Source organism: Crocodylus porosus, unplaced genomic scaffold (genome assembly GCF_001723895.1).
Source record: "Crocodylus porosus isolate Cpor-Errol unplaced genomic scaffold, CroPor_comp1, whole genome shotgun sequence".
Lineage (NCBI taxonomy): Eukaryota > Metazoa > Chordata > Crocodylia > Crocodylidae > Crocodylus > Crocodylus porosus.
Genome location: NW_017728914.1, coordinates 37,755,977 through 37,767,180, shown reverse-complemented (window position 1 = coordinate 37,767,180; position 11,204 = coordinate 37,755,977). Strand labels below are relative to the sequence as shown.

The window sequence follows — 11,204 nt, the reverse complement described above, 5'->3', positions numbered from 1 at the left end:
CGCGGGGGCGCGGGCTGCGGCTCCTGCGGCGGGAGAGGACGGGGATGGAGCCGGGCTGCCGGGATAAGAAAACCTAGGACCTGGCTTGCCACTGTCATTCAGCAGGAGTTGAGTCTTGGCTCTTTTTATTTGGGCAAATGGACGAATCTTCAGCTCACCAAATAGAGCCGCTAGCAGGGAAGCTGTTGTAAGCATGGCAGCTTTCTCAGCTTGGCAGGAGCTGCCCAGTATCACTTGAGCACGTACTGGCAAGGACAGGAGGGCAGGACTGGGCTTCACCGACATCCTCTTCCCTGCAGGGTGTCAGTCAGCAGGGCCATCAAGCCCTTTGCAGAGCCGGGCCGTCCACCTGACTGGTTCTCTCAAAAGGTAAGGTGCTGGCTGCTGAGCCCTAGAGAGTCCGTTTTCCGCTGCCAGGGAGCTCTTGCTCGAGGGACTCCAGTTTTAGCTGAGTAGAGGAGTAGAAAAGTGGTCACTTAAAATGTTAAATAAGGTTTTTAATTTAAACTTCAAACAGCTTTGCATCATTTTTCTCCAAAACTAAAATTTATATGAAAGTATATGTGAAAATAAAACAAATTATATTGTTTATGGTTTAAGCTTGATATAATCTGTTAAAAGTATATTAGACAGAGATAACACATTACACGCATGCTACCAAACTTCAAAGAAAGTAAAATTGCTAAATTTGTGGAAGCCAGCTTTTGGGCACAAACACCCTTTGTCAGGCTGGGGAAGTATCTGCAGATGGTTTGTGCTCTTCCTGGATGGAGTGATATTGGATTGACCCAAAGAGCCTTGTGTCGTTCCCCCCCCCCCTCCCCAATGTCCTTAGACCAACACAGCTATATCCAGTACCCTTAAATTTGTGGAAGTCACTGTCTGAGCACCTGGCCTTGAGTCTATTGCAGTGTCAGCCAAACTGTTGTACAAGTCTTCTGCAGATGAAAAGAGGTGTTTTTTCTGTTTCATTTATTCAACTCATTCAGTGCAAATAGCTAAACAATATAAATGGAAATGAGATTGAAATTTATTATTTAAATCAAAGATTTTTGGTTGTTGATTTGAAATCATAGTTTAGATTTGTAATTTTAAGCGTGGTGTTGTGTTCAACCTGTTCTATAACTAGCACTGATATTTTGGAGTATGACTGTTCAAAGATCAGGATCTTGGAAAACCAGGGGAGGACGTGTTGATTTGTGGGGTCACCTCTCTAATTTAATTTATTCTTTCCTAGTTTTTATTTGGCATTACAGGGCTGACTCTGTATGGTGCTAGCTGATCCTCCTTATAGATACATTGGGTACGCAGCAGCTTGGGAAGCCACTGCTGCTTCCCATACTAGTACACTAGTGCTATTTTCCTTCTAAGATGCTTAGTATTTTTGTTGAAAAAATGTTTTCTGACAGGATAGTATGAATAGGAGCAGAGTGTTGAATGGGAACAAGCCTTACTACATTGGGCTCCCTTGTGGTCTTGGAGATTAACTCCAGCTCATGCAGCTCTGTCCCTGTGAAACATGCTCAAAGGATACTTGGCTGTTAGAGGAGGGAACCCGGATCCCCCCCGCCCCCCCAAGCGCTTTGCCAGTAAACTGAATTGGCTGCATTAACCGTTCTTTGTGCTCTAACTCCCTCTGCTTCTCCTTAGCACTGCGCATCTCAGTATTCGGAACTTCTGGAGACCACAGAGACTCCCAAGTGAGTGCAAAGGCTGAGGCATGTGATGTCTGCAGGACCTCTGGCGGGGCAGAGGTGTCATCAGTGCATCAGGCAGTGCGTTTGCCATTAGTGAGCAAAGAGGCACAGGCATGGCAGAGAAATCTAGTCATGCCAGATTTGTGGGGGTGGAAAGTGAGCAGAGTAGGGGCGTTGTTTGAAATTACCACCTAACCTAACAGGAGATGCTGAGTAGGTGATATTACTTAGAGCATTTTGCTCATTTTTGTATGTTTTGTTACTTAGATCAAAGGACTGGACCATTTCAAATGTAAGTGGTTCTAGAACTGGTCATTGTGCTATCCTGAGTGCTCATTCACACCACTCCTACAACTCATCACAGAACCAATGGGTTACAGGTATTGAAGCATCTAGGCCACAGTTCCCAGCACAGCTCTCAGACTGCTGGCTTGTGGAAGCTAGAGAGGCGACATAGTGTGTGGTAATTTCTATAAAAGTGCTGCTTTATTAAAAATAGCTTATTTTTAAAAGGACATAGATTGCATACTAGAATAGCTTTGTTCTTTTTTTATACAGCAAATCTTAAAATGAAATGAGTTAAACTTATAAACCAAAAATTGTGTGCTTAAAATTACAGCTCAGAATACTGAAAATTTGGCAGAATAGAAGCTAGTAAGAATGATGAGCAGGCGAGCTAATATTTTATGTTGCTTTTTATGTACCTGCAGTATTTGAGGATTGTTAAGGGGGGCGCAAATGAAACTCTATTCATCTCCTGGACACTAGCTTTGTACCAGTGAAAACAGCAGTGTTCATCTCTTGCTCCGAATCTGGGCATTGGTAATTGATGCCTAAGGAAATTTGTAATGTTTGAAAGTGGTATTTATGTCCCTGCTATGCATAAATGACTATGACATGGGCTTCTGAGACAGATTATATGTAGACATGGATAGTAAAAGTCTGTTTCTAAAGTTGAATTAACTAGGGTAAAAATTTGACAGGAATGCAAATACTCCTGGACTAGGTCAGTAACCACACGTGTTTCATATGAGTATAGAAAGGCATTTGCTCTGTGAAAATTAGTGTAGAATTGTCCGTTACAGGTTTTTCCCACACCTCCTAAACTGTTATCAGAAAGGAATCTGGCTAGGCAGACTTTTCACGAGGAAGTGATTTGGGCGATGTAAGTTCCAGTATTAGTGCTGGGAAAAGGTGAGGGGGAGGAGGTACACATGTGGCAGATGCTAGGGCAGCTGGTGCTGTTTTCAGGAGGACTGGGGAGGTTCCTATGATTGGTACCTATGTTTGTTTTCTGGCTCTTGTTCTGTAGAAGAAAGCGCGGCGAAAAGGGGGAGGTGGTGGAAACTGTGGAAGATGTCATTGTGAGGAAACTGACAGCAGAAAGAGTTGAGGAGTTGAAGAAAATGATAAAGGAGACACAGGAGAAGTACAGGTTGGTATTGTCTGCAAGTCTGTATAACACTCATTGCTCTGAAGGAAGAGGTCTGGCAGGGAAAATTGTAGGGAACAGGAGGCTCACTTGGAGCGGCTATGCAGGTGTAGGGTCAAGTGACACCTTAAAGACTCTTTTTAGTTTCTAGGGTACCACCCTGCCATGCGTTCTGCCTGTCTTTAGACTAATGGGGCTAACCACCTCTTTGGAGCAGTTACTCAGTTGTAAAATAGCTGAGGTAGTTCTGTCTATTTGTAGGCAACTGAAGAGAGATGCAGAGCTGATTCAGACTGGGCACATGGATAACAGGCTGGAGGACCTGTGCAACGAGATTATGATGTAGGTTGTTATCTTACTATTTTTTTATTGCACTTTCCCATGAGAAAACCAAGCCCAAAGGCTCTGAGAATTAGTCTTCTCTCTCTTGCCACTCTGTTGCAAGGCTTAAGAAAAGCAACTAAGCTGGATGGATGTAATGCCCTTAATTGAACCTTAGCTAGCAGAGACAGATGAAGGCCCTGGGTGTTTGACCTGCTGCTTATGAAGTGGCACCAGGTGGATTTGTGTGACCATGGTGGACCCTGTTTCTTTGTGCAGGAAGAAGAAAATGGAAGAGGAGGAGGCAGAGGTGAAGAAGAAGGCTACTGATGCTGCTTATCAGGGTAAGGTGGAACTTTGCCTGCTTGTTCCTCCCCACACAGGAGCTGCTACTGAGAAAAAACATTTGGGACAAATTTAAAGCTGATTCCAGATCTGAGCTGAAGGCAAAAGGACCAAGGGTGACTCTTCTTGGTATATGGGTGTTATAGAGAGGGGAGCACTCAGTTTTCAGTGCCAAAGTGCAAGGAGGCAAAATTAAGACAGTTTAAAGAAGGGAGTGAACAGAATAAAGGTCTTAGTACCTAGGTCTCAAGGCAAGGTGGAAAGTTGGATTCATTCTTTCTGAATGAAAGGAAAAAGGAAGCAAGGTAATAGTCTGTAAAGAGATGTTAGAGGGGTCAGGGTTGAGTTACTAGTCACTGAGGGCAAAATTTAGATTATTGCTTGAATCTCCCACAGGTAAAAATTGTTCTCCAAATTTAACCTGCTTCATAGCTCTTAGGACAGTTTAAGCATGGAACCATTGCCCTGGAAGGTTGTAGAGACCAGACCTTTCTTCCAGGGAGGTTTGAAGGCAAGGTATTAGCAATTACTCGGTAGGGATGGAGGATCAGCCTTGCGGTGGTGCAGGAGCCAGGACTAGGCGACTGTATAGAGATCCTCTTAACTTGGTGTTCAGAAACAGAATTAACTCCCTGAAACTAATCAGCCTGGAGCCCTGGCGTCTCACTTTCTTTCTGTTCTCTTTTCCAGCTCGTCAGGCAGTTAAGAACCCGCCACGAAGGTTAACAGGTGTGATGGTTCGCTCTCCTGCAGGTTCAACCTCCCCAGGAGGGGACTATGCTCTGGGGGACTTGTCTCAGCCAGCTGTGGAAGAGGCCAGCCCTGGGGTAAGGATGCTTCCTGTGCTGAACATGGGAAGCCTGCTGGGGATGTGAGGCATTGCACATCTCTAGAGGACCCTTGGCTTGTTTTTTGCAGGTTTTTCCAACCTTAGTGCTGTATTGTGGCCTGTGTGCACTGTCATGTGTGGGGTACAAGTTCCCTTGAATGTCTGCTGAGCAGGTGCCTGGGGCAGAGGACTTCGCTGCAGTGGGGCAGGCAGGGTCTTCTGCGTGCTGAGGCAGTATCCCTGCAGAGCAGGGAATGAAAGGGTGGAGACATAGCGAATGAATGGAGCAGGTGCCTGGGGTATGCTGGGTCAGTGGCCATGGGAAAAGAACCAAGTGTGATTGTCCATATAGTAAGGATTTGGCTTTGAACAGTGTGGTTTTTTTCTTTCTCAGGTAACTCCAGGGACATTGCCCAGCACCCCAGTTGCCTCCTTCATTGGGATCCCTGACACCCCTCCAGGCTCTGCTTCCCTGGATGCCCCCATGACCCCAGTCACTGATGATTCACCCCAGAAAAAGATGCTAGGACAGAAAGCAACTCCGCCTCCTTCCCCTCTGCTCTCAGAGCTGCTGAAGAAGGGCAGTCTCCTGCCCACAAGCCCCAGGCTGGTACGGAGCTCTCAGCTCATATATACAAAAATGCTGATGAATCTCTGCTTCAGACATGCACTGAAATGGGTTCTGCAAGGATATTTAGAAACCACCCAGATCTTATGAGAATCTAGTCAAGTTTAATGCTAATCCTTACAAGCCACAAAGGTGGACTGTTTTTCTCGTGCTACTGGGAATTCAGGGCTGAAGTGATCAAACAACATTGAAGACGGATTAGCTCCCTTGAGCTGTAAGGAGTTGGAGTTGCAGACTCCACCAGTGAGTAAGGTAGCATTAGGAAGGGGTGTGAGCAGGACCCCTGGGCAGACCTTGTGAAGATCTGGCTTTCTTTGCAGCTATTTTCCTTTGGTTTGAAGTTTATCTGCATGCCAACTACATGTTGGATTTCAATTTTCAGCAAAGTTATGATCAGGAAGATAAACAAAATACCTCTTACTTTAAAAATGTGATCATGATTCAAAGGAGTTCATCATTTTCCTGGACTTAGCCACTAATTACTCATGCCCCTAATGTAGACAGCTTTTAGAATCACTGCTATTGCTAATGCTATTTGAGTCCTACTGAAGTTAGTGAAGTTTAACCTCAGAAGTTCTGGTCTTAGGTGGACTGACCCCCCCCCCGCCCGAATGGAGTGTTGACTCCCTTCAGAACTTTGACTCCACTTCTGAACATGGGAGTCAGCAGTTATATCCCATGTATATCCCATGGCCCCTGGCATAACTTTTTATGGTTGAATATATGTTATCCTGAGGAATTTCTGACTACTGTCCACCCTAGCCAGTTAGGCTGGGGGCTTTTGGTAAACTGGGAGAATATTAGCTGCCAAAAAAATGTGTCTGTAGATGTGTCTGACCAGCTTCTCTGTCAGGTTAGTGCTGCAACTGCCTTGCCCACTGCTTCCCAAGTTCCACCTTGAAGCAGAAGCGCAGCTCATGCTTTGGACCCTGTACAGTGCCATACTAAGATGTGAGAGTGGCAGGACTAGGGCCATGGCTGTTTGGGAAGTATGGGGATTTCCTTGCATTAACAGTGCCATTCTACGTCTATTTTTAGCTCTTTGTGGTTCATTGAGCAATCTTACCAAGTGACTTTTTCTCTCAGTGCTTCAGTTTGCCCATCAGGGCAGGTTGTGTGTGTAAACATGCTGACACCTGTAAATCATGTTCTGGTGCATAGACAAAGGCATCAGAATGAAGTGAAGCAAATTTATGCATTTAGTCTTACTCCAGAAGAAATGGCCATATGGCAACTGCATTTCAGATGAAGCTCAGCAATTGCTTCACCATGTTGGGTGCAGGCATAAGGCATCTCATAATAGCAGGTTCTGTTACCAGGAGTGTCACTTTCAAATCAGGGGAAGTAATTCTTCTGCTCTATTCAGTACTAGTGAGGCTTCATGTGGAGTATTGTGTCCAGTTTTGGGCCTCATACTTCAGGAAGGGTGTAGGCAGATAGGAGATTCCAGCAAAGAACAGCAGAAATAATGATTAGAGACTTGGGAAGCATGACTTATGAGGAAAGGCTAAAAGAGCTAGGGTTATTTAGTCTGAAGAAGAGAAGGCTGAAGGGGGCTTTGGTAACATTCCTCATCTTCCTGAAGGGTAACTAGAGAGGATGGGGTGGGGTGGCTTTTCTCTCTAGTCATAGGGTCAGGATTAGGAACAGTGGGCTCAGGCTACAAAGAGGAAATTTAAGTTGGAGACAAGGAACTTTCTGACTAATAGGATGGTCAACCAGTGGAATGGGCTCCATCTCTTGAAATCTCCAAGAGCAGGTTGGGCAGGCATTTTGCTAGAATGATTTAGTTAGGGATGTTCCACCTTGAGCAGGATTAGATGACTTTGTGAGGTCTTCCTGTGATGTCAGGCAGGGACTGCATTGAGGCAAAAAGCATAAACGAAGCTCTCAGACACAGATTGGTGGACGTGTTAATGAAGATGTGTTTACCTGTGAATCACTGGTGCGACCATATCTCCAGGAGCTTTATCTAGATCTCCTTTGACAGGTTGGCGAAAGTGATATGGCAGTGGCTTCTGGTCACATGAACAGCTCTGGAGTCCTCCTGGAGGTAGGAAGTGTCCTTCCAGTGCTGCATGGTGGGGATATGCAGTTGGCATCTGGTGCTGTCCCTGCATCTCCTGCTGCCTCAGGTAACTTGTGGAGACTCTCCTTTCACGTTCTTTCTTTTTGGAAATGCTGGAAGCCTTGGTCATTAAATCTAGTTGTCTATTGTAATGGCACTTACAGTTCCAATGAGTCCTGCTTGAAACAAAACCAAGAGTAGTTTTTATGCTCGTCGTGCTCTTTTAATGGTTCTGGGAAGGTGCAAGAATTTCTGCAGTGGGCAGTTAGTTATAAAACAGCTTCCCCTAATGGAGGTTTTTTGCTTTCCCCCTGTTGATGAGGTGTGATTTTTCTCATGCCCTCTGCAGCATGAGGGCTTATGCCCTTTGTATATGTTTTATTCTTCAGTATGGATGTTCTCATTCTTCTCATGAAAGTCTAATTTTCTCTGTTTGGCCCAAGTGGTTAATAAATTCCTGCTGGAAGCAGTGACTGAGTCCCAAGATTCTGGGGGGATGAGCATGGGAAGAACATTTGTATCTGCAGGTGTGGCGTAGTGTTTACACCTCTTATGTTAAGCATGTGGCATCCCTATAATCCCTATGTGGTTCTGGCTCAGATTGCCCAATCAGGGAGTTGTATATTTCGTGCAAGACTCCCAGTGTGGTGGCCTGCTATTGTAGGTGATTTGTAGTGTCCTGGTTATGGGAGAGCTATCTGTGTATAAAGAACCTAGTGGATGCTTTGTAGAGGTCTGTGGCTTTTGCTTCTTCCTCACATGGCTTTTTCCTCTTGTACTCTCTGTTAGGTGCTCCTACACTTTCCCGGCTTTTAGAGGCTGGTCCTGCACAGTTCACCACACCTCTTGCTTCCTTCTCTGCTGTTGCCAGTGAACCTCCAGCTAAACTGCTGCCGCCCCCTGTAGAGGCTGTGTCCCAGGCAACCATTGTCATGATGCCCACGCTGTCAGCACCATCTGTTGTGCCACCAGCTGCAACTCCAGAAAGTGTAGCGACAGGTGCGTTCCTGAACTACACCCTCATGGGCCATGTAGTATTTCTAAGCAGAGCTTCCCTTGGGCTTGACAGACAGGGAGGTGAGGTGAGGGAGCATGGGCATAAACTCCAAGGCAGTGGCTGAGGCAGGCTTCTGGGAGGCACGGAGGAATGGGATATGCAAGAGGGTATGCTAGGTGGGGCAGCTGATGTTTTGGTGCCTTAACTTGATGGAAGGCCTAAGTCCCAGTTTCCTCTCTGATAGGGGAGTGAGTGCAATACCCTATGTTTGCCTTTATCCTTCTAGGCCAAAGAGTTGTGGGTGGGCTCGGGCTGTTTGAGCTGTATGGCTGATCTTTTCCATGCCAGTAGACCCCAATGCTTGTGGGCTTTCACCCAGTTGGTCTCTGAGGTATCAATGCTTGTCCTTGTCCAGTGAGCCAGCCAGAGACCTGTGTTTCCATGGAGGCAGTGTCTGATCCCCACACAGTGACAGTGTCTATGGACAGCAGTGAAATATCCATGATCATTGATTCGATCAAGAAAGAGTGCCTGGCATCTGGGGCTGGCAGTGCTGCAGGGCCCTCCAAAGATCACAGCATGGATGGGAAAGAAGACCTGGATCTGGCTGAGAAAATGGACATTGCAGTCTCCTACACCGGGGAAGAGCTGGACTTTGAGACCGTTGGGGATATTATAGCCATCATTGAGGACAAGGTAACTGCTAGAGCAGCCTGTGGCACTAGCTGCTTTTGTCTCCAAATCTCATTAACTCAGTCGTGTTAGTTACTTCCCACAAGTAGGCTTAGTTATTTCTTGTTTGTCAGATCTTCAGCTGCTTATTTCTTTCTTCTGTCTTAGCCTTTGGTTGACACAGAAAACTATATAGATATACTGTAATTGGATTTCTCCAAAACATTTCAACTTAGCAGCATGTCACCTTTGCTTAAAAAGAACTCATTTTTTCTATAGAATCAACAGGGTACATTAGATGAATTAAAAACTGGCTCAGATACAGATCTCAAAATTCAGCTGTTAAGAGGATGATTTCAAGGAATGGAGCTGTTTCTAGTTCAGAGCTTTTAAATATTTTAAGTCAAATATTTAAAATACTGCTATGCATATTTAATATTAGATATGTTAACAACTAAGTGATATTTTTTTAACAATACAGTGATACAAAATATTAAATGTAATGGAGAGCAAAGATTGGTGGGATAATAAATGAGGATTAGTAACCTACAGAATAGTATGCATCACCTGATTAAATTGTATGGTCCAAGGAAATATGCTTTTTAATGTAGTCAAGTGCAAGGTAATACATCTGGGAGCCAATAACAGGGTATACTTTCTTAGCAGTGAGGTTAATTAAACATGGGAACAGCTTGCCAGAGGAGCCAAGGGACTTCTTGTTTCCTGGAGTCTTCAAAATGAGATTAGAGATCTTTCTAAAAGAGATGCTTCAGTCCAGCTCCTGTTCTCTGCCTATGAGATGCAACAGATTATCCTTGTGAGCAAGGGACAGAAACTTGGTGCCCTTGAAGAGGTTAGATCTGGCCTGTGATCCAGTTCATGTTTTATGAATAGGAAGCTGATCCCCTGTTGCAGCCTAACCATTGAATTCTGCAGTTCCTTGTTTTACTAATGGCCAGCTAATCCCCTCCCTGCAATCCTAGTTGTAGCTCCATGCAGAGGGCTACTCTTTCCCCCTACAATGCAGCCTCTGCTCACTGAATTAGTCACTCTAAGTTGTCCGACACCACATCTTTGCAGAAGAGGCTGCACTGGGGAAGGGAGCAGGGAATCCTTCTCTGTACAGAGCAGGAGCAGCTGGGGCATAGTAAGGGATGGGTGGATTGTGGTGCCAGCCAGGGTCTCAAGGAGTGGCTCATGGTTAGAAGAAGCTTGCCAACCCCTGCACTTGAGGATTAAAATCCTTTAAAAATAAAGTCCTTGTGCTCAATACGAACATAGTCAAGTGAGATTGAGAGGCCAGATTAGATGATCACAGTATCCTGAGTGGCCTTGCAGTCTCTGAAATCTTGGAGGTTCCCTGCCAGGATTCACTTGGCCCATGCCAGCATGCAAGTGGCTATTTATCTGGTTCACTTAATACCTGACAGGCCCCAGAATCTAGTACTGAGGGGATTCCTAATTCCTGGTAATGCTCCCTGATACACTGGCCCAAAGTTGGGAATTGTCCAGCTGAGAATATACAGCAGCATATGACTGCTGCAGCACTGTGGGTAGAAGGGTCTAGTTAATGTGTGTTCTTCCCTGTCTCTGGTACCCCTGCTTAAAAGCAAGTCCATCTGGAGAGGCCTGAGTGCTTTGCCAACTAGCTTGTGTTTAAGAGTAAGAATGTTTTCAGCCATTGGTGCTGGGGCCCTGTCATTTTGGGTGTTGAAAAGCCTTTTGTTTGGCTGTTCCAGTACAGGGCTTGGTCCTCGGGCCTGTGCTGTTCAACATCTTCATCAGCGACTTGGACAAGGGGGTGAAAAGTACCTTGTTTCATTTGCGAGTTTGCACTAAGATGTGGGGAGAAGTGGGCACGCTAGAAGGGAGGAATTGGCTGCAATTGGATCTGGACAGATTACAGGGGTGGACAGATGTCAGTATTGAATCCCATCTTATTCTCAAGTGCAGGGTACTGCACCTAGGGAGAAAGAACCAGCACCATACCTACAGGCTGGGGAACTCCCTTCTTGTCAGCACAGAGGCAGAAAAGGATCTTGGAGTCATTATAGACTCCAAGATAAACATGGGCCATCAATGTGGGGAACCAGTCAGGAAGGCTAACCGCACCTTGTCATGCATCCACAGATGCATCACAAGCCCAGTCCAAGGAAGTGATTTCCCACCCCCCTACCCCACCCCCATGCAACAGTGGTCAGGCTGCACCTGGAGT

General features: G+C 45.6%; 1 protein-coding gene across 3 annotated transcripts in view; it reads left to right on the top strand.

The window, feature by feature from the left end:
* The first annotated feature begins 334 nt into the window (after nt 1–334).
* The window catches only part of BRD8 (bromodomain containing 8), an 18,997-nt gene continuing 8,127 nt past the window's right edge, over nt 335–11,204 (top strand). For 2 of the 3 annotated variants that reach the window (XM_019535349.1, XM_019535348.1), the window contains exons 1-11: nt 335–369; nt 1,651–1,700; nt 1,965–1,989; nt 3,010–3,132; nt 3,391–3,471; nt 3,730–3,794; nt 4,486–4,622; nt 5,019–5,234; nt 7,243–7,387; nt 8,110–8,319; nt 8,733–9,013. In XM_019535349.1, coding sequence (XP_019390894.1) covers nt 3,104–3,132; nt 3,391–3,471; nt 3,730–3,794; nt 4,486–4,622; nt 5,019–5,234; nt 7,243–7,387; nt 8,110–8,319; nt 8,733–9,013 — 1,164 coding nt within the window. In that variant the 5' untranslated portion in view covers nt 335–369; nt 1,651–1,700; nt 1,965–1,989; nt 3,010–3,103. The remainder of the gene's footprint in view (nt 370–1,650; nt 1,701–1,964; nt 1,990–3,009; nt 3,133–3,390; nt 3,472–3,729; nt 3,795–4,485; nt 4,623–5,018; nt 5,235–7,242; nt 7,388–8,109; nt 8,320–8,732; nt 9,014–11,204) is intronic. The other variant, XM_019535350.1, reaches the window with a different exon arrangement.